At 38.4% G+C, this 22,987-nt stretch overlaps 2 protein-coding genes across 3 annotated transcripts; one reads left to right on the top strand and one right to left on the bottom strand.

Moving 5' to 3' along the window:
• Positions 1-739: 739 nt before the first annotated feature.
• LOC135633869 (DExH-box ATP-dependent RNA helicase DExH3-like) lies at positions 740-15,474 on the bottom strand. Of its 2 annotated transcripts, XM_065143833.1 has the most exons (19): positions 14,867-15,473; positions 13,569-13,723; positions 13,374-13,461; positions 12,931-13,176; positions 11,539-11,634; positions 7,398-7,586; positions 7,137-7,296; positions 6,904-7,034; positions 6,072-6,239; positions 5,723-5,995; positions 5,254-5,448; positions 4,848-5,051; positions 4,417-4,486; positions 4,166-4,314; positions 2,795-3,103; positions 2,579-2,638; positions 2,288-2,440; positions 2,084-2,194; positions 740-1,508 (listed from the first exon to the last, which is right to left on the bottom strand). In XM_065143833.1, exons 1-19 carry the CDS (start codon positions 15,305-15,307, stop codon positions 1,059-1,061), a joined length of 3,648 nt encoding a protein of 1,215 aa, XP_064999905.1. In that variant the 5' UTR covers positions 15,308-15,473; the 3' UTR covers positions 740-1,058. The 2 variants fall into 2 exon arrangements, 1 of the variants encoding a protein (XP_064999905.1); XR_010495171.1 differs by lacking the exon at positions 740-1,508 and having other exon boundaries at positions 2,542-2,638; positions 14,867-15,474.
• A 604-nt stretch (positions 15,475-16,078) lies between these two features.
• LOC103979245 (T-complex protein 1 subunit delta) lies at positions 16,079-19,486 on the top strand. Its single transcript, XM_009395321.3, has 2 exons — positions 16,079-17,400; positions 18,844-19,486. The coding sequence occupies exons 1-2, from the start codon at positions 16,169-16,171 to the stop codon at positions 19,223-19,225; spliced, it is 1,614 nt and encodes a 537-aa protein (XP_009393596.2). The 5' UTR covers positions 16,079-16,168; the 3' UTR covers positions 19,226-19,486.
• Positions 19,487-22,987: the final 3,501 nt, after the last annotated feature.

Here is a 22,987-nt window from a genome sequence, read left to right as displayed (position 1 = left end):
TCACGTACCTAACTTCGAATGCCCGACACATTGACACCTCCCACTGGCTCTCTGAGGCCCGACCATGATAGTTACGGCACAATAATTCGGCCGTCGTGGTTGAGTGGGAGCCTTGAGACGACGGACGCGCGTGATGTGCTCTCTAAGCCAAATGAGTTGTTGTTTCCAGGTCGCTGTGTCTTGCTTGGTGCCACTGTAGATTCTTGAAGTAGAAGCCATGCCATGCCCTTCGATGCTCCGCTGTCGGGGTTGTTGACCGTTGACCCTAACTCGACGACTTGGTCTTTTGTCTTCCCCCTCTGTGAACACTGCAAAGCCATGATAATTGGAATCAGCTGCTGGTCGGGCGAAAGGGAATCTACCGCAACTTTTTAGAGATTGGGTTTAGGAGTTCGAGGACAGATGCCGATCGATTGAGGAAATTAAAGAAAACAATTGAATATGTTATCCTTCATTGAAAGATTCGGGTCAAGATGCGGTGCCGCGGTCAGTGCCTCGACAAGAAAATAGGATCAGAGGACCGAGATGCCCATGTGGTGTTTGGCATTTTGTCTCACTCACCATGTGTAAGACCATAAAATATGGCCTGACGGAGATGAACTGAGAGGCCACCGGCGTGACACCAAGGATAGCCTCCCTCGCTCTTCTGACGGTGAAGATGGATGATCCAATGCTGCCTTCGTGTCACTACGTTCATTAATGGAGAAAAAGCAACATAGACTGCTGACGCTGGTAGACATACAATAAATGTCGGCCCCACGGATCAGCAGCATCATATACATGAGTTTAAAATGTACACAGGCGAAGGAGTCGAAGGCAAAAAGAACAGAGGCACATGAAGGTTGATTATGACGTACAAAGACACCTGCCTGGTTAACGTTAATAAGCTTCTTTCCTAATCTTCCTGCTCCAAAATAGCATCCAACTGTTGTTCTACAAAATGCCAACTCCGGACTTTGAATTGCCCTGTGAAAATAAAAATATGGCGTGTGATTTCCTATGATGCCTACAGCTTCTCCGTTGTAGGGAGAAAGAAACGATCGTTTATATCACACTTGTTAAGTTCTTCTGTGATGCTGCTTCTTGCTCTTTTTTTTAACCATCATGGACATAGGATCTGGGTCCCGAGAACCGGATGAGGTCCCACCCTGAAGCCACTCGAGTGCCTCGGCTGCAGCATCCTTCTCTGCAAGCTTCTTGTTACTACATGGCTGGCCAAGGAACTGCATACCGTTGAACTCGACCATGGCTCTGAATTGGTTGTTCTTAAGTTGTTTCGTCTTGTACTTCGGGTTTTGGTGCCCAGCTCTGGTGAGCAACGTCTGCAATTGGTTCTTGGAGTTGTCACCACCACCTGTGCTACCTGCAAGCAAAGACTTCTCCTTCTTGGGCTTTAGCTCCTGACGGCCAAAGACAAATCGGCCACTGCATGGATCCTCTGCCACCAGCAACCTTGTTGCCGACAGGAGATCCTCACTGCTCGGAATGTCCATTCTAGGATTGACAAGCTGTTTCAAAGATCAGAAGTAAAATGGGATGAATAAAATGGAAATCCATATAGAAAATGAGACTAATTTCTGAATTGAATTATATATGCATGATGCATGTAATGCATTAGAGAGAAAGACCGTTGTTTAAACAAGGCTTCAGTCTTTTGTTCTCTGTATTCTCTGGATTGAACACAAGCAGATGCAAGTTCATGCGACAGAATGGACGCAATTATGCAAAGCCTCTTAAGCTCAGCTATTAGTTAAAACTGGCTCCAAATGATCATTAGGAAGTGGTTGTTTAATAAAATACCTATGATCATCATCATTGGTCATAAAACATGTGGATGTTTCACATGACAAGACCAGCTTTTTCATAGAGCAAAGTAGGCTAAATTATGGTGAAGCCTCTTAAGCTTAGTCAATTGGCTATCAATAATCATGGGAAAGTGGCTGTTTGATAACATACCTAATGACAATCATCCTAATTAGTCAGGAAACATGTGAATGTTTCATATATTAAGACAAAATATTAGTTTTCTTTTGTCTTATCCAAATCTTCAAACTGCACATTAAAAGCTGGTATTAAGACTTACTTTGAAGTAAATAAGTTCTTCAAGCTCTCTCTTAAGATTTAGATAAGTCGATTGCAAATCAGGATTCATGAAGAACTCCAGGTACCCACCCAACATTTTCAAGTGACCATCCTGCAAAATATAAGATTATATTAAGACAACTCATAGCAAAGACTTCTCAAAATACTTTAAATAAATAGCATTAGTGGAACTCAAGAAACTTACAAGCCCCCCTCGGCAGATGTTCCCTCCAAAGAGCAGCAGTACAGAATCAGACACAGCAGTTGTGTCACGAAGGAATACTGAATTCACCTTAACCTTTTCATTAAAAACTAACCAAGGATATAGAATCTTAGACTCCTTGCCATTGACTGAATTCTGAAAAGAACAAATGATACTCAAAAATATATCTTATATCGCATAGAGCAGCTATTTGTGTAGTGTCATGAACTTCTATTTATAGGACAGGTAACACGTACTCTGATCGTCAAGTAGACCAAATAGGAAAAAACTCACCGAGGAAAGCATGACCTGTCCATCCTCCATCGTCTTCAAAGAAATTGATTTCTCCTTGTTCTGCAAAGTTTCAAGTTAATCATCAAGATAGTTCTGACATCACAACATTCGTATTAAAAAATATTTGAAAACATGGATTGTAAACATTATTTTGTAAAAAAAATGGATGGTTCTTAAGATAAAAAATTAAAGATAGAAAAAAATGATTGAACTTACAACAACAGAACAAACTCCAGGATACAATCCAGCACATATCACAGCCCTGGTAAGGTTTTCATCTTGACTCCACTTGTTGCATGTACTAAAACTGTCGGTAACAAGACCTGTATCCTTCAGAAGAAAAAGAAATTGCTTCCGAAGAGAATCAATGGCCTTCAATGTCTGAGCAGAAAGAAAGTTCTTCCAGCAATACTCATATCCAGAATGCTCTCTTTCTGAATCCTTCCATCCATCGAAAGCTCGAACTAGTGCTAGATGATCACTATAATCACGGCAAGAAAACTGAGATTTGGCAGATTCTGCCAACTGCAAAAAGAATTCAAACATTGTTGCTCAATTAAATTCCAAGAACCCTGAATGGTAAAGAATAACCAATTTGAGAAACACAAGCTATTAAACGTAAGAAATAGAATCAATGGAAATTGAGCACTCAAAACATTCTGCAGCCTGCACCAAAGCAAGTTAATTTCTGCACCAAAGCAAGTTAAGAAAAGGTCCCAGATAGTGGCAAGTGTTTATCCTGCAGGAGACAAACTAATACAATATAGTGCAATGGATGCACAAAATGATACCACGTATAATACAGAAGCCCAGGCATTGATGAATTTTACAGTCAATTAGTATAAATGAAACTGATTTTAAGCAATAAGATAATAAAATATAACTATTACAAACTTCTCATTGTTAGACTCCTAGTGTAAATGGACAACCAGATCAGGAATGACCTTTTCTGCAACTGGATCTCAATTCAACAACCCACCTGTATGGGTAATACCGTAATATGACAAGCTATCACATTAAAAGACCAAGATAACATGTCTAAACTATCAAACAGTTCATACCATTCTAGTAGCATCTTTATCTGGGAAGAACTACATACTTAGCAAATTAACATGCTTACAAACTAATATCTTTAAACTACCCAATGAATAGATAGCAAGGACTCTTGTTTAGCAATGCTCCTCATTTGAGATGCCTAGACTTCAACTGAACTGATTCTGATACATAGCCAACTACCAGAACAAATTATAGACATCAATATAACCATTTAAAATGATCAGCAAAAAAAAAAACACTTCTAGATACTTAACATTAAGTAATTGCTTCATCATTATAAGGCAACCATTACTAAAATGTAAAAAAAAAAAAAATCCAAACAGAGGTACAAAGATCTGCTTCTTTTAATAGCAAGTTCATAAAGATATACTAGAAGACAAAAGAAACAGGGGCTATTGGGTCACTTTGTATACACAAAAAACAATAAAAAAGATACTAAATCAACAATAAGGAGGCGACATTGAGAAGAAATAATCAGCAGATTATGTCAAGTAAAAGAATCAATTAAAAGCACATGTGTGGTTCACATACATCTTTCTTGTCAAACGGAGTCAAAAATGGATCTCGGACGGTTAGACCAGCAACAACAGTCAGTATAGGATCAAGACAGTTGAATATAGCCCCATATATAAGCATCTTTCCCAATTTGGGTTCCACTGGTAGCATTGACAAGTGGCGTCCTGTGAAAGGAATATACGAGAATTCAACACAAGTTTCTTTCAAGAAGAAGAAAGGCGAACGATACAACAGACCACAAAATAAACCCTCAGATCTCTTCCTACCTAAAACAGTTAATTCTTCCTTGTCATCCAGTGCCCCAATTACTTTTAGATACTCAATGGCATTTTGTACCTACAAGAAAGAAACAGATAAGTGCTTCTGCAGAGCACCAGAACAACTAAAGTGAGGAAAGATAGTGAAACCAGGTCATAAAAGCGTAATAAATACAAATTAATCACCAGCCAGGCCTTGGCCTAGTGGTGGACCTGGTGGTTCACACCCTTCATCTTGAAGAGATCCTAGGTTTGAACCCTTGTGGAGGCAGTTCCCAAGTAGTGGACCAGTTAATTTTCTAGGTGAAGGGCAACCCCCTTCATTATTCTAAGAAAAGGAAAAAAAATATGAAACATTGAAGCAAATAAGTGACAGATTCAGTTATTCGCTAGCTGCTATGATTGACATGAAAAGTAGAAAAATTAGAATTGAATAATACCGACAGAGGTTCCGGTGATTGCAAAGCCCTGGATAAGAACTCAGATATGCTTCCTAGGCGTAGACTTTTTATTTGCAAACAAAGGGATTGTAATGGTGTTCTTAAAAGTTCAGGTAATTGGTAGTCAGCAAATGCATCATACACGCATCTTGGGTAAAGGTGATAGCACTCCCCAGGCTGCACACGACCAGCTCTCCCTCTCCTCTGCACAATGAACAATGAGAAGCTAAGATTTACATCACAGTTAATCTCACTACAGAAAGTGCATCGAATCAAATAAGAATAAAGGAGAGGAACACACTAAATTTGAAAATTTGAAAGGAATAAAATACAAAAAGTTTGAGTAAAATCATTACTTCTGATTTTCCACTCAAAAATTTTAAGCAGATGAACAATAAATTCTTACTTGTCGAGTGGATGCCTTAGAGATCCATGTTGGAAGCAAACAAGGAGTGTTATTTAAAGCATCATATGAAGTCTCCTTTGCCTTCCCGCAGTCAACAACAAAAACCACATCATTAATTGTAATACTTGTCTCAGCCATATTAGTAGCAAGAACTATCTTTCTTATACCATTTTCGGGCTTATCAAATATTAACCTCTGCATATGAAGAAAAAAATACTGGCTCAGAAATAAGTCTACTGTTAACAGAAGAAGATAAGAAAACACACAGCATGTTATATCAAATACAGTCAGTAGGGAAGACTAATATACATCTTGAATAGGAGAAAGCAGCTCAACATCAGAAATGAAACAAACTTCACAAGCATAGATAAAATGAACATATCGATGGGATGAATAATCTAGACATACAACAGGAAGAAACGAAATCAGAATATGAAAGACTATAAAGAGAAGCAGGATTAATTTTCACCTGCTCCGAGCTCGCCATCGATCCATGACATGGAAGAAGCAATACTTTTGTAGGATCTCCAAGAAGAGGATTAGCTTGCAGCTGATCTTTAAGAGAATTAATGTCATCCCACCCAGTCATAAACACCAAAACTGCACCGGGCCTTTCTTTCCGACAAATGTGGCACAGAATACTTTCTATAAGGTTAAAGCCAATTGAATCAGGGTTCCAACAAGATAGTGATTCACGAGTTCGTGAACAATACTCCCTAAAATCAGCAGCTTCTAGAGCATCCTGAATATGTTCTAAGGTCATTAGAAATAATTTTTTAAACAAAGCTTTAACTTGAGAGTAAGAATACTTTTCATACTTCAACAACAGAAGCAATTTGACTCTTCCTCCTTCTCATAGCTTGTTTCTGCATTTTCCACATCTTCTCTTGGCCATAATCATCAATTTGATTGTATGGAGTCAACCTATGTCCAGTAATTTCCAGAACATTCTCCAGAAAATGTGTGTGAACTGGATACGTAAAACCCTGTAAATTGAATCAGAAGGCCTACAGATTATGCAATCCAAGAGATACCAAGACATTTTGCATTGCCAGGACAAAATGAAGCATTAAAAAGTAAAAAAGTAAATGCAAGAATTAGTAAAAGGCAAATCCAAGCATGCGTCACAAATGCTGAAAACAAAAATGCATATGCATCAAGAGTATCAGGAATCCAAACTTCACGCCCTTCTATCTTATATGTCCTCTGTGCCCTATGTCCTATCACCCCCAAAAAAAAAAAACCACCAAGCAGTTGCTGGTTCAAAAAAATACACAAACATAACAAACTGCCAAAAGAAGATGACCACAAAAAGATAAAGAGAAGATTGCAATACGAGGACCAAAGATGGAGCAAACAGAGGGGAAGAGACTAGAGGGAGGTGGGTGGGAAAAAGGGTACTAATAAACAGGAAGAGTGTAATATGAGAGCAATGATAGAGAGATGGGAATAATTCAATGGACAGAAAAAAGAGGAGCAGATGGTAAACGGTAGATCCCAGTGCTTTACTTTTCTTCTAAAGAAAAGGTGCAATATGGTATTATAAAGTAAAATAACTTAAAATTCCATTGCAAAACCACCAAATGAACATCGCAGGTCAGATTAGTAAAGAACAATATGAGATATTTTAACAATTTTCTAACAACTTACAGGGATGTGTATCATTGGAGCCCCACCGAAGTACGAAGAGAACAATTCAGCATTTAAAGTTGCACTCATCAAAATTAATCTAAGTTCCGGACGACGGGGAAGAAGGTCTTTAAGGACAATCAGAAGAAAATCTGGTGACAATTAAGTGATGGGTTAGTTTCTATAGGACATATGCTACTTTGCCCTGAAAATCTGCCTTCATTCATGAAGGTTCTTTACCAATGTAATATCACCTTCATTCATGCCGCGTTCATGAATTTCATCAACAATAACATGGGTAACACCTTTCAAGTTTCTGTCAACTAGCAATCTCCTTAACAAAATTCCTGTTGTACAAAAAAGTAGGCGAGTCTCCCTTCCTTTCATACCTTCTAGACGAACCTTATATCCAACCTACAAAAGCAAATTCAAATTACTAATTCATTCATATAATCAAATCTAATTAACATAGAGAATATCTGTAGCTTTTTGGCCTTCATGATATCAGCACTCACAGATTCACCCAATTTCTCCCCCCTTTCAGCAGCGACCCTTTCAGAAACAGCCATCGCAGATATTCTCCTTGGCTGAGTACATATAATACTACAGGTTGCTCCACGTGCAGCATCTATCTCAGATTCTAAAATGTATTGAGGTAGTTGTGTTGTCTTACCACATCCTGTTTCACCTGAAACAACCACCACCTGCAGTACGGACCATAAATTTACCAATTACCAAACAAATATTAGCAGAAATATGGGAGGAATAGGCAAAAAAAAGATAGGCACTTAGATTTTTTATCAGAAAAAACTCCGGCATGAACAAACTCCAGTGATATATTGAAAAGCAGTTGGAGGTACTATTAGAAAGACAAGGAAACAAAACAAAGGTAACTGTGACATACATTTTAGCAGCCTCAACTAGTTTTATTTCTCCCAAAAATTCCAGACACACATACCGTTACATGTAGGAAAAGCTAACTGAAAGGGAAGCTACAAGAGTACACTGTATTATAAATGACAAAGCAAATATGGACAAGAACGAATGATTCTCTATGCAGCGAGTAAACCACCGGCCTATGTTGAGCATGACTACCTAATTATTAGCATAAGACATGAATGGCTTTTCAATCATTAAGTTATGATAGATTGGTGATGTCCCATGAAGGCCAAATAAGAAAAGAGCAATAGGTAGGGTTGATTGCAAATGTTCAGACCCCTTGTAACCCAGAAAAACAACAAACCTGCATCTTAGTGAGAGAGAGAGAGAGCTATGCATTTTCCTTTTTATAAGAAGAGATGCTGACGGGATCATGGGAATGCCTGGTGCAAAATCCCAAAGAAACACATCCAAAGTGGCAGAGGTGTACAACATCAAGAAGAAATCAACAAACATTTTCACTTATATACTCTTGTCAAATTTGCTCTCTCACCCCATTCTCATGTGCTTCCTCATCGCCCTCTATTTTCTCTCTGTTGTTTATGCAGCTGTTATAGACACCAGGACTTACAAGATGACAGCTACAATTGTTGCTTCAGAAAAATAATGGTCGCATTCAGTGCTGAAGTACTTCATAGGCACCCAACATTGATGACAAGAAGACACAACAAGGAACACTCAGAAGAAAAATTCCACTCAGAACACCACTTATAGACAATTCTAGTGCTGACATCATTTCGTGCCAAATTTTACATAGATGAATGAAACTTTTAAAAATGACTTTTCAAGTATGACAAAAGTTTAGGACAGATGAGTAATGCAATTTGGCCTAACCAAGGAGTGAGGGGTGGCTACAATTTATATAGAGGCTCTCTTATGAACTAATAAGTTTACAATGTCAAGTTCATATAGTTCTCAATAGTTGCATCAAATAACACATTGGGTCAGTAAGCAGCTAGGAGTGCAATTCAAGATGGAGTATGAACATCAATACTGCCTTGAATTGGAGAGGAAGTAGATAAACTGTAAAAAAATTGCATCTTCACATAACAAGCAATAAGGAGTCGGATTTCAATTCACCTCTTAAATACTTGATCCAATCCCTACAGAATCTCCAAATTCCAAAAAGATGCTCCAAAAGTATTAGCACTAAAGTGAAAACAAGAAAAATTTAAAGCTTCAATTGTTCTTATCATGGCATGGCCCTGTGTTTTGTCTGGAAAAGCATAACATGTATAGGGACATATGCTTGTGCCAATGACATGCCAATACAGCATGACACCTACTGTCAATACCATACTGGATATGGAACTATACAAGCTGGCCAGAAGTTAGGAACTGCCGTCCCAGCTTTAAAAACCTTTGGGACCTAGATGGAAGGAAAGAAAATCACACTGAAAGTTAATAGTAATCATCTTATAAAGTAGCAAGGATTGTAGTTTTGAGGCCTGATGATAGGAATATACTTTCCTAGTATGGTATTGACTATGTACCAAGTTGTGCCAGCCCACAAACACAAAAATTAGTCTGAGGGCAGGAAAATACCTTCCAAGTATGGTGTGTAGTGTGTACTATGTACTATGTAGTATGAAGTATGTAGTATGTACCATGTTAGTCTGACTGACCATGTGCCAGCATGACTTGATGATCAGCACACCAGCATGTGCTGACCTGAAACAATTGGCACAATGATTTATGTTAATAGGAACCCAAAAAAACTACCATCACAAATGACTAAAATTCATTACTGTATTTTGTTTCTGTATATAGTTCATCAGATTAGTCCTTTATAACTCACTATGTATGAGGACAGAAACTTGTACATTAACAAGAAATTTACTAAATACTTTGATGTACCTGAGTCTAAGATTGAACATCTTTAGGTCCAAATGTGGTATAAAGCAATGATTGTGATACTGCCTGAAATGGTATGAAATGGACAGTACATACCGATCTGGGCATGGACACAACTGAGGGAAAAAAAAAGAAAAAAAAAACCTAAAGGGTTTGGTCCTACTTAGTATTTATTAAAAAACCTAAAATTGCAATTAGGGCTCCCGAATGCAAGCCCTCTTCTCGCCGCTGCCCTCTTCTCATGAACCACTGCCACTGCCACTGCCATTCGACATCGTCATTGCTGCCGCTCGCCAACATGTATCTCCCCAGTACACTCCCACCTCTTCTCCATCGCTTCCTCTTTTTTCTTCTTTCATCCTCCCTCACCTCCTCCACTGCTTTCACTTCTTCCTTCTTCTTCCTTCCTCTTCTTCGTTTTCCTCCACCACCCCTTGCTCTTCTCCTTTTTTTTTCTCTCTGAAACACTATGACACATGGTACATCGGTATTGATTGGTATGCACCAGTCAGACCAGATCATCGAAACGGGTCTGATACCCAAATTGACGATCCTTGGTATAAAGCACTCATAATCCATAAATTTAGATAGTTTGTCAAGGGATGCACAAAATTCAGATGACAACATGTTTGGTTGTATGAATGAAAAAAAAATCACAATTTTGGATAAAAGTAGAAGTAAAAAAAGAAATGCAACATGGCGTCCTGTGGATAATGGATAAGCTAGAAGCTATCCTCAAGCAAGCTATTGAGCTATAGCATAAGCATCCAAAATAAGACAAAAAAACAAGGATCTTAACAAAGAGTTAATAATACAATCAATGTGCTAAATGGACTCCTGGTTGAGTGGGGACTGGATCCTTGAAGCTTAGTACTTTTGAGTGGCTTCTTTCCATTATCGCTTCTGGGCTTTGATTTCTTTGGGTTAGCACAGTGGGGCCAAATATAGCAACCACCAGGTTAAACCAACCTCTTTGCTGCACAGAGTTTTGTCCTATGCTAGTGACTACATTAGATGGAACATGCCTGAGGGGAGAATGCAGAAAGCTGTTGGGGAAGTTTTAGCCAAGCAGTCTAATTTTGACTTTACATTAGAAACTGTCGGCTCCTTTTGTTTCACAGGGAAGGTGGACGGGGATGGGTTTTATCAAGTTTAGGGACAACTCCATTCTGAGGTGGGTGGCGGGACATGTCAAGTTGAATCTGCTGTTATGGTTGAGTACTTAGCCTTACTCATGGGGATTAGAAAGATTGAAGAGCTTAAACTCTGCAATATTTTGCTAAAGGTGGATGCAGTAAATGTTTGCAATTTTGTCGGAGGAATCTCTACTATTCGTTGGTCCCTCCAAGCTATTGTTTCTAATATTTCTTCTCGACGTAAATCTCTAAATATGTGCAACATAAAGTTCCCTTTTTTGGGGATGGCATAGATCCCAGATCTGTACGTTTTATCTTGTATGATTAAGTAACAAAGTTTTTTGTGCTTCAGGAACAAGGTACAATCAATGTGAACAATCTTAATAGCATGTGTCAATAATGCCATTCAACTTTGACTCGTTTTATCTTGTATGATTAAATAACAGTTTTTTGTGCTTCAGAAAAAAGGTACAATCAATGTGAACAATCTTAATATCATGTGTCAATAATGCCATTCAACTTTGATTCAAACCATTGCTCGATAAACTCAAAATACATTTTTTATAATTACAGTCAAGTCTAATTACGTGGAAGATACAAAACAACGATAATTAAAAAATGGTGTACAGTAATACTTACATCTCAAGTTCAAGGAAAAAAAAATACATATAAGATCAGTGGCAGATGAAACAGGAAAAATAAAGGAGACCATATAGTTCCGAAAGACCTGGTTTTGAGATATGGCTGCTAACAGAGCTTCCCTTTCCTTGAAAGCAGGAAGACTTCTACGAAACTCAAGCATATTCTGACCTTCTGGAGAATCCTACACAAGAATGTGGAACTGTCAAAATCTGCAACTAGCTTGAGATCTAGAGCAGCATAAAGATTTTACATACGGAAATAGCAATATGAACATCTGATTGTCACAGGAGAAGCAACAAGTCAATTTTCACTTCTAGTTATAGTCTGTCTTTTAACATTCTTGGCCATCCTGCAGGCAGAGGCCATATGCAGGGGAAAGGAGATGTTGAGCAAGGATGCGTGAAGGTTAAGACCAATTAACTCCACAAATATTTAGTTGATGTAATCAGAACACAAACATTGAACATCCAAACGTTGGCCAAACACGAGCAATACATACTAAGAATATCAGCTACAATGAAGGCACAATCTTACATGGTTTGGCTCAGGAACAAGGTCTACGCCCATTAAAGAACAGTGCAACATAAGTTTTACTATATTTGGGAGACTATAAGAGAGTTACAATAGGAGCTTGGTGCCATGGAACGTAAAAAAACAATCTCGGTACAACTATTCTCTAAATCTCACCTCCTTAGCAATGGGCACCCAAAAAAAAAAAGCAAGAGTTCTGGAGCTTCTTTCTTTCATCCCAAGCTTTTGTCAGTTCTATATTGCTATTATCTCAAACATTACCTATCATGAGTCATGCTGACATCAACCTTATACTTAGCAAGCAACAAATATGGAGCTTCCAATCAAGGAAATATAAAGACAATGTGCAACACATGTAATTAACTGGGCCCATTTTGGAAAAATAATATGTGGCTTCACTAATGTCTAACTGCAATTACTGCATCGGATATGGGAGGACAATTTAGTTGGTCTTAGGACATGCTGTTAATTACCATCAAATTGAGCTTAAGCATTTTGGCCCAATGATAACAACTAATCCACACGTCATGGGTTAACACCAAGCCATATATGAGTTCACATTATGGGATAGGTATATCTTTCAAACTAGACCTGGAATTTTTAAGCCAGTCCATCCTAAGAATTTGGAACTGCCTGAGAAGTTTGATGTCAATTCAGCTGGTTGCAAAATATATAACCATTCTACCACAAGAAAGTCAAAACTTTGGTTCAAGCTCTATAATCAACAATATAGTTATGGAAATGTCATGATGGTGAATCATTACAAATCAATTGTAGTCATCATATATTCATAATGAATGAAAAACCTGAAGTTTACAGATACTTTAAACATATCACCACCATGTCTTTACAAAGATCAGAAAAAGATACAAATAATAAGATTGTAGAAAAAAATGCTACCTTGTTAGTTACTTATGAAATTAGAAGAATCGAAAAAAATTTTGACCTGCCAAGTCTGTTGTTGATTACGTAGCTGCAAGCTCCTTCGTCTGAGAATTTTCTCCATTACAACACTTGTGGATGTCTGTAAATCTTGTTGTTCAAAAAACCCTTCATCGGTGGCAAAACTGTCAGTGCTACTTGACCTTGAAAATCCAATACTTGGAAAGCTTTCTCGATTTGTTCGCTTTCGAGCAATATATTCCCCAAGTATATCATCAACTTCTCTTTGCAGACCAACAGGAATTGAGACCTATCAGGCACAAGTGCTAGGTAACGTCCGAACATTAAGCAACTACTAACAAAAGAAAGAAAAAAGAATGGACCCAAATGATATAAAACAATATAAATATAACTTTGACAAGATTAATGATTCAACTACCATAAATATCTGGATGTTTCAACAAGATTATACTACTGCAAGGGTCATCAAGAGTTATTTAGAAGTACCTCTCTTTGGGGCCTTCTATCATCAAGATCTGGTCTGTAGTTTGGCAAAGGCACCTTACTAAAGACAACGACCTTCGCATATTGCCGACTGAAAAGGGTAAGATTGTATGTCGTGAGGTAGTGTAGTATGTTAAAAAGTAATTTAAAAAGATGCAAGGTTGCAGCAGTTGAGTGATAGGGATTCCAAAAACATACCTACACAATCCCATTCTCTCAGCCAATGCAGCAAGATGCTCATAATCACGCCTGTCCTTTCTCTCCCTTGATACTATTTCTTGCTCAGTTTCACTTCGAAGAAGCATGCTTAGTTTCCACTTCCATTCATCAACATTATCCAAACTTGATGCGCCCTAACCATTCCAGAAAGCAGAATTCATAAGAGAAAAAAAAAGCTAGAATATATTACAGCTTATAGTATAAACTGGATAATAAGACTAATAAAACATACAATAGGCAAATGCTCAATTGATCATGTGCAGATGAAGAAATAAGCATACATGCAAGCCTCATTGTGCCATACTTCGACTAATTTATGTTCAGGCAGGATAATCTAATGGGCACCACAATAGTACAAGTATATCCAGCTCAACCTTTCATAAGTGTGTGGATTATTAATAACCTATGGGATGTGTCAATTGTGCACATGTCAAAAGTACATATACAAGATTAAAGGAAAGAAAACATGTGAGGTAGAGATGAGATTAACCAAAGAGATGGAAAGCAAATAATAATGTTTGAAAAAAGAGTGTGAATCCCTAAATTGTATGATGGTATTTTGGTTTGTGACCAGACATATGAACTACAACAGTGTCCCATCTTCAATTCTCTTACAAAGGGAAATGAAAAGAAATAGTAACAAACCATGTCAAACAGGTCAGCAAATCCACACACAAAATATAATATAATAATAAAAGAATTGAGATTACATGATCGTGATGGAGTTGAAATATTTCCACTGTTAATTCCTTATGTTTGTTGTATAAGTTCATAAATTATATAATCTACTGGTACCTTATAAGTCTCTTATTGTTTTTTAATACATGTTTCGGTATCTTTGATGTACGGTACAGGTGTCTGCTTGGAACCGTTACCACACTAAAAGAATATCGCACCTATACTCAGGTAGCCAAAAAATTGCACTTTTTTGTAGAATTGAACTCACTGCAGGGAACCATTTACAGCTAAAATAACAACCAAGAACGTTCGTGCAGCTTCCATGACTTTCCTAAGCTCTAAGCCAATAAGAGAAGGTACATGAGCCTACGCTTACAGACTCATAGCCAGAATTAAGGCACCAACTACCGTGTACACCCTAATTTGAGTTGCCAGTGATGACCAATTCAAACAATGAGAACTGAGTGATCCAATTCCCATTTAGTAACATATCAATTTCCCAAATAAGATCATTATATGAAAGTAGAACATTGAATTGAATAAAAATACCGGCAAATAAAGCGCATCAAGAAACAAGACCAACAAGAAATGCCACAAACCTTGTTAGACCCCGGCAGCGCCTCCACGTCCCGATCAGACTCATCATCGGAGTAATCATCATAAGCGTACCTCGCATAATGCGAGCTTTGCTGGTGGAAGTAAGATGGATACCCATCGCCTCCAGAAGAAGTCGTCGCAGGCGGCGGCGGGCTGACCGCGATCCCCTGTCCGCCTCCATCCCGCCAGTCATAGTCCACCGACCGGGCTGTGGTTAGGGTGCCGTTCGCTGAGGCGATCATGGACCGGAGCCGCGGGATCGGCGGGACGTACACACCGGCGCCGCCGCCAGTCTTCATCGGCAGGAGGCGAGGATTAAGAAAATTCAAGCTACCTCTGGGATTAGGACAAGTGCTTCTAGGATAGACGGAGCGGAGGTGGGGAGAGCGTGCTACAGGCATAGTGAGGCGGCGGCAGCCCCGGAGGACGACGGCGGAGAGCATGATAGCTCGCTGCCTCTCATGAACCCGCCGCCGACCTTATATACCCACTTCAAGGGATAAAATTACTCCAAAACGTGCTCTCTTTCGTATCGTTCTTTCAAGAAACGAGAGGAGGAGAGCCCAGAGGAGAGAGAGATAGAGAGAGCGCATGGAACAGTGAGTGAGGCGTGGGAGATACGAGGAGTTAGGGTTTTTGTTCAGTGGTGGGATCATTTGCAAGTCGGGATCCTGTGTCTCGACCTCGTCACTGAACAGGGAATGATGGTTAACCTTGTGGTTGATACATCGATCCTGGAGATGAAACGATTCGTTACCAATAGAGATGAAACGATTGCTGTTTGGTCGCTCGTGTTGTGCAGGTGATATTATCATCTTGTTGAGAGCGGGGCCATCATCTGACGTGCCGAGAGAACAGGCACGGGAGATGGTGTTCAATGTTTTGAGCACGATAGGGAAAAGGGAGCCCGTGAGAATGGGGACGTGAGGAGATCGGACGGGTGTGGAGAATTCATCCGACGGGCGTGGATCGATGATCCAAGTGCTTCCTGCTTTATTTCCGCAACCGTTTGATTGTCTCTTTGTGGTGATCTGTGTGACAGACCACACTGCAATATTGGATACAACAAAGCCTGGGTGTGACAGCGGTGGCTCATTTGAGGCCCATGGGCTGGTTCTTTTGTGTCGCTCCAATGACCCAAACCTCTCTCACGGGAGCTTTCCAGACTCCCACGCGCTCCTGCTCTTCTCGACTTATTCTTAAAAGCTCATTATTCTTTTTCTTGTTTTAGTCGGTGTCTAGGGTTTGGGTTTTGACAGGCCTCTCCTTCTCGCTCCTGCTCCGCTTCCACGGTCGCTCAACTCATGGCCGCCGTTGCCGCCGCCGCCGCCGCCCCGCGGGGCTCCTCCTCGAAGACGGAGAGCTATGTCGACACGAAGAGGCGTGACGATGTACGGCAGGCTAACATCCTCGCTGCCCGCGCTGTCGCCGACGCGGTGCGCACGAGCCTGGGCCCCAAGGGAATGGACAAGATGATCGCCTCCGCCAACGGCGAGGTCATTATCACCAACGACGGTGCCACCATCCTCAACAAGATGGAGGTCCTCCAGCCTGCCGCTAAGATGCTCGTCGACCTCTCCCGCTCCCAGGACGCCGCCGCTGGTGATGGCACTACCACTGTCGTCGTTCTCGCCGGCTCCCTCCTCCGCTGCTCCCTCTCCCTTCTCTCCGCCGGTGTCCACCCTACCGCTGTCTCCGACGCCCTCCACCGCCTCGCCCTCCGCACCGTAGACATCCTCCACGGCATGGCCATCCCGCTTGAGCTCTCCGATCGCGACGCCCTTATCAAGTCCGCCGCCACCTCCCTCAACAGCAAGGTCGTCAGCCAGTACTCTTCCCTTCTCGCCCCCTTGGCCGTCGACGCCGTCCTCTCCGTCGTCGACCCTGCCCATCCGGACCTCGTTGATCTCCGTGATGTCAAGATCGTGAAGAAGCTCGGTGGTACCGTGGATGACACCGAGCTGGTGAAAGGCCTCGTCTTTGATAAGAAGGTTAGCCATTCAGCCGGCGGCCCTACTCGGGTTGAGAATGCCAAGATTGCAGTCATCCAGTTCCAGATCTCGCCACCAAAGACTGACATTGAGCAAAGCATTGTGGTCTCCGACTACACACAGATGGATCGGATCCTTCGCGAGGAGCGAAATTATATTCTAGGGATGGTTAAGAAGATCAAGGCCACAGGCTGTAATGTGCTCCTCATCCAAAAAAGCATTCTGAGGGATGCTGTGACTGATCTCTCGCTGCACTACTTGGCCAAGGCGAAGATCCTAGTGATTAAGGATGTAGAAAGGGATGAGATTGAGTTTGTGACGAAGACATTGAACTGCCTGCCAATTGCCAATATCGAGCACTTCCGAGAGGAGAAGCTTGGCTTCGCAAATTGTGTGGAGGAGGTCTCAGTTGGGGATGGGAAGATCGTGAAGATCACAGGGATAAAGGACATGGGCAGGACGACAACTGTACTTGTCCGAGGATCGAATCAACTTGTTCTTGATGAGGCGGAGCGCAGCCTCCATGATGCTCTCTGTGTTGTCAGGTCGATTCAATCCTTTGTTGTTTTGACATCTCCGTACTGAAATCAATTATGAATTGGTTTAATAATCTGTTCTTTTCCCTCTAAAATTTGTTGTGGTTATCGTTAATATCATAGCTTTGGCCAAAAGGTACACTTAGGGCTTTTGGATTGTTTTTCATGTATGGTTGTCTGATGAGGTGTCTTAGTTGGGGAAGGAGATAGAACTGGGGTGATTGGAGAGGGATTGGATCTTGTGATGTTTTCCTGTCAGGCCTATTCTTGAGCTGTTGTAGTTGCTATCATTGATATTGCTAGGTAGCAGAGGCCAGTGAAATATGCTGAAGGATTAATGGGAGTTGATTGAATTAATCTTACCATTTGTTTGAAGATATAAAATTTTGCAACAGGGAATGCATAAAGTTTGTCTGGGATTGTGAGGGCTTGTGGTAGAATCAGGAGATGGGTGATCTCTCGATGATTTGATTAGATATGTGAGAAGGTTGATATAATTTAGAGTATGTTCTATGTCATTTACATTTTTTGTTGAGTTATGTAAGAAGGTTGATATAATGTAGAGTATGTTCTATGCCATTTACATTTTTGGTTGAGTTAGGATTTGAGATTGTTTTATCCTGTTACTGTGGAAAGGAGTTTTGTTTCTTGATTTGTGCAGGTGAATCAATTACTGCCATTATTGTTCTGTTCTGTTAATCGAGAGGCTAAATAGGAAAGATGCTTTATTTATAACTAAATTGCACAAATCCATAATCTTTTTAACTTCTAGAATTTTATCTTGTTTTAGAAATTGTAGCTAGGAAAATTATCTCGTCTAGAGTTTGTATTACATGCAACTATAAACTTTCTTTTTTCTTCTAGCATGGTATCTTGATTTAGAAATTATGGCTAGGAAAATAATCTATCTAAAGTTTGTATTACATGCAAATACAAACTTTGGAGGGCATATATATACAGAATGTTTGCTATTTTAAGTGTTATACACAATTTTCTCTAATCTCACAGCAATTTATCTTGTTTCAGGAGTATGGCTAGGAGAATTATCTAACTAAAGTTTATAGTACTTGCAAAGACAAGCTTTCAAGAGGCATATATATATATATATATTAGAATGTTTGATAGTTTTAAGTGTTATGCACACAGACACAATTTATATACACAACACAAATACCCATGCAAAGCCTCTTGTTTAATCTTTAGTCATGTTGTCAGTGGCTTCTCCATGTGTTTTTTATATACCTTCTCTTTGATCTGTCCATTTTCTTTTTCTGTACCTTTGCCAATTACCAATTGTAAGAAGTTATTATCTGCTTTAATGGCGATGATGTTGGTTACGCCTCACAGTATTTCGTTGTTTCAGATGCAGAAATTTTTTTTTTTACACTACATTATTTGATTCCATGAAGAATTTATATGGACTCCAATTTACATACTTCATGGCATGCTCAGATGTTTGGTGAACAAGAGATTTCTCATTGCTGGTGGCGGTGCACCAGAAATTGAGATGTCAAGACAACTTGGTGCTTGGGCAAAGGAACTTCAAGGAATGGAGAGTTACTGTATAAAAGAGTTTGCAGAAGCTCTTGAAGTTATTCCCTACACTCTGGCAGAGAATGCAGGGTTAAACCCAATAGCTATTGTTACGGAACTCAGGAACCGACATGCCCAGGGTGAGATCAACACTGGTATCAATGTGAGGAAGGGTCAGATCACAAACATATTGGAGGAGAATGTCGTGCAGCCACTGTTGGTTAGCACTAGTGCAATTACACTAGCCACTGAGTGTGTGAGGATGATCTTGAAGATTGACGACATTATCACTGTGAGGTAGACTGGAACATGCTAACAGGCATCCTCTCTTGGATCATGCATGTTTTTGTTTACCTCAGGTACTTCCTTAATCTACCAGAACTGCAAGAATTGGCAATTTGTATTCCCGGTTTGTGTTAAGACTTTATTACCAGTTTAGGTGCTATATGGCCATTTTGATCTTTTGATATTATTCCTATTATCATGTTTTGTCTTGGTTTTGCCATTAACTATGCTTGTATGAAATCAAAATGAATGCATCCTTTCCTTCAGTTATTCTTCACTTTGTTAACCAGTGAGCTGTGATATTATATTAAGATCCGTTCCTGCCGTTTGATTTCAATTTGTGGGGATATTTCTTGAATATAGTTAAATTATGAACAGCTTCATATTTCAAATGGAAATGGTCTGCACCAAGGTTATTTCAAAGAGAAGAAGTCCATTTGATTTCAATGAGATGGTGGAAAACTGTGATATTTTTTATTAATGTTTATAAATGTTAGTTGTTTTCGTTTTAAATAGAAGAAATGGAAGGTTGTAATCTGTCCCCTATCTGGTGTTTAAAACACAGGAAAATACTCCTTTTGTGGATATATACCTGAGACATGCATTGTAAAAGAACGAGTTTTATTTTCTTCTCGAGGACCGGACAAAATTATGAAAAGAAAGATTTTAATATTTTTCAGAATTTGTGAAAAAATTCTCATGAGCACCAATTTTTCCATCGATATTTCTATCTGAGCATAATTTAATTATTCAACAAATGGAGGGATTCAAACTCAACTTACGTCCGAGTAAGAAATGTGTTTGATAAGATGAATCAGTTCGATAAGAAAATCTGGATCTCTTCGATCTTTAATATCAAATGTGTTTGATAAGAAAACCCGGGTCTCTTTAATCTCTAAATATTCTCATACAAGTGTTATAAGTATTGAAAAAAATTCGAAGTGTCACAAATTTGATATCAAATGTGTTAGATAAGTAAGCCTATAAAAAAATTATGTTTAGGACATACATAATGGGATCCCTTTAATGCTTAAATATTTTCGGACAAATGTTATGTCTAAGTATTGAAAAAAATTCATGTGTCGAATGACATACCTAAGAGATCTCTTTATAATGAGGTTTAGGATTATTATATTTGATATTATAATTAAATATTTAGAACGTTTACCCATTTCCTTTGGCTATAAATATAATCATATAGGCTATATGTTAATGCGGTATTGACAACCTCACTATTCTTATATCGTTTGCCTCTCATCGTGTCTCAACACATGAAACATAAGCGAGATATATCGTAACTTATATCAAATTATACTATGATATAAAGTTATCGAGATACATTGTAATTTATATCAAATTGTACTATAATACAAAATTAAGTTAGTGAGAGACTAGTTCACAAAGAATGAGAAAAGAGAGTCAATTCGCATTTAATGAGGTAGCATGAGATAAAAATTTGTTAGGTACATGAAGTCATTTCACTAATTCGTTTGCACTCAAGCGTCATTTCTCTAATACTTGTTGGGCTGACAGCTCATAGTGGGTTACTGTTCTCAATCATTCAGCAGTGTTCTCATCTCATGTTAGATCAAATCTACGTACAGTGACGTGATCCTTATATCCTAGTTATTATCTTGTGATTGTTACTAGGGTTTTGGCAAGAGATTGAAATTTATATATTCATTATTATTATAGTAGACTATCTCTAGTTTGTCCCGTGATTTTTACTCTTCACATTGAAAAGGCTTTCCACGTATGTCTTGGTGTTCTATTTGATTGTGATTTCATTTAATTTCGTTGCGTATTATGGTCTTCTAATATTTGTTCATATACAAAGATTATTCTATATTATATCTGGTTCAATGTCTTTAGAATTAAATAATACATTTGTCATATCTTATTGGTGTGTTTCTCAATTGGATTCGTCAAATTGATGGGAAAACAGGAGGAGGGACGGTTAGACTTATCAAGGACAACATAATGAGGACCGATTTAAGTTCTACTCATATTCTCGTCAATTTGCTACGTTAATTAATTAAAATAATAAAAATATATAAAATATAATTTCATAAAACCATATGCATTCAAATGCTTTACTGAAGAAATTGTCAGACCACAAGAAACCTTGCTTGAGATTTTTAGATAAGGAAATTTCACTTTCCTTCCGAGTTTGACACTTGGTAGCCATTTTATTAAAACGAATTGCCATATGCACCAAGATCAAAATAAAAAATATTCAAGAAATATTTTTTGTTTGGAAAGATATTTCTCTAATCGCTTGTGATTATTAAAGTCGTATACTCTCTACCTTTCAAATCCATTTTGATAATATAATTTACCTTTCAAATCCATTTTGATAATATAATTTACCTTTCAAATCCATTTTGATAATATAATTTATGGAGTCAATCCGATCGCATAGTTTTCAGTGACATAAATATTCTTAATTTATCACTTAATTCTAATAAGCTCTTCTCACTTCTTATCTATAATTTTTTTTCATTTATTTCCCTTCTCTTTATTTCTTTTTTTCCTCCTCTCAAGAAATAGTTAAAAAGGAAAAGGATGAAGTTGCATATTTGAATAATAATACAAAAGAAACAAATGAATGCAATCATCAAGGATATCAACTCAAACCTTTTATCGAGTCAATCCAGTGGCATGGTTTTTTAGGATATAAATATCCTTAATTTGTCACTTAATTTTAACAAAATCTTTTATCGAGTCTTTTGTTCCCTCCTTATTTCTTTTCTTTTTCTTCTTCTTCTTTTTTATTTCTCATCCTCAATAAATAGTCAGGAAAGGAAAAGAGTAAAGTTTCATATTCGAACAATAATACAAAAGAAACAAATTAACGCAATCATCTAAGATATGAATAACAATATCAAGAAAAGACTGAACATATGAAAAAGTAAAAGAAAGAAATAATTTTTCATCCGTATTCCAATCATCCACATTTAATCAATATAAGAGATGAAGCATCAAATTACACATTTCTAGAATAAATCAAGATGAAAGGATGGAGGCAGAAAGGAATTTTGTGACTAGAAACATGGGAGCATAAGATCCAGAAAGATGGAGGGAAAGATTGGTGACCAAACTAGACCAAGAAAACTTGTGCTCCCTTAACGGTGAAGGGACTAGTTCATCTCCGACCTTTTGTTGCGGAGGATAATTAAGATTACCTTTTAGTTAGATCATGATAGAGGCATCATGGAGGTGAGGGTTGACATAAGGGGGTCAATGATAATGACGTCTACAATGAATAAGATCGACAACAATAATACGAATCATAGGGGAGCATCAATAGGGAGAACGAGGCGACGATCATAGCAAGCAAAGTCAACGATGATAATGTCGGCAGGAGCAATATTAAGATGAAATAAGGGATTACAAGAAAAAAATAAATAAAATTGATAATATCAAGACTATGAATAGTAAAATAATATTTTATTATTTTTTAAAAAGATTATCAATAGTAGAAATGGAATAATAAATAGTAAGCTTCATAATTAATTTGGGAGCTAAATTAGTATACAACTACTAATTTGGAATTAAATATTTTGTTGATATCATGGGATCTTTGGATAGATATTTGAATTGGTATATAAGAATCAAATGACTATACTAATATTGATTTGGCCTCTCTTTCAGCTTACACTATAATTTGGAATTCGTGACTTGTCCATGCAATTTCAACTCCATTATCTTCCATTGATAATTATATCAATGCATCCAAACATTTCAGGTCCTCCCTAAACCAGTCATTCTCATGGGA

The sequence above is a fragment of the Musa acuminata genome, chromosome BXJ3-3, assembly GCF_036884655.1.
Source record: "Musa acuminata AAA Group cultivar baxijiao chromosome BXJ3-3, Cavendish_Baxijiao_AAA, whole genome shotgun sequence".
Taxonomy (NCBI): domain Eukaryota; kingdom Viridiplantae; phylum Streptophyta; class Magnoliopsida; order Zingiberales; family Musaceae; genus Musa; species Musa acuminata.
The sequence above is the reverse complement of the archived record's forward strand: the minus strand, read 5'-3'. Positions and strand labels throughout refer to the sequence as shown.

Bases quoted from the DNA above. Each gene is read 5' to 3' on its own strand.
- LOC135633869 (XM_065143833.1), bottom strand. From the start codon at position 15,307: ATGCTCTCCGCCGTCGTCCTCCGGGGCTGCCGCCGCCTCACTATGCCT. The intron at 13,724-14,866 runs GTTTGTGGCATT...TGGAATGGTTAG, and splicing joins CGCTGCCGGGGTCTAACAAG to GGCGCATCAAGTTTGGATAA. The intron at 7,035-7,136 runs GTGATATTACAT...AATTGTCACCAG, and splicing joins TGAACGCGGCATGAATGAAG to ATTTTCTTCTGATTGTCCTT.
- LOC103979245 (XM_009395321.3), top strand. From the start codon at position 16,169: ATGGCCGCCGTTGCCGCCGCCGCCGCCGCCCCGCGGGGCTCCTCCTCG. The intron at 17,401-18,843 runs GTCGATTCAATC...TGGCATGCTCAG, and splicing joins GATGCTCTCTGTGTTGTCAG to ATGTTTGGTGAACAAGAGAT.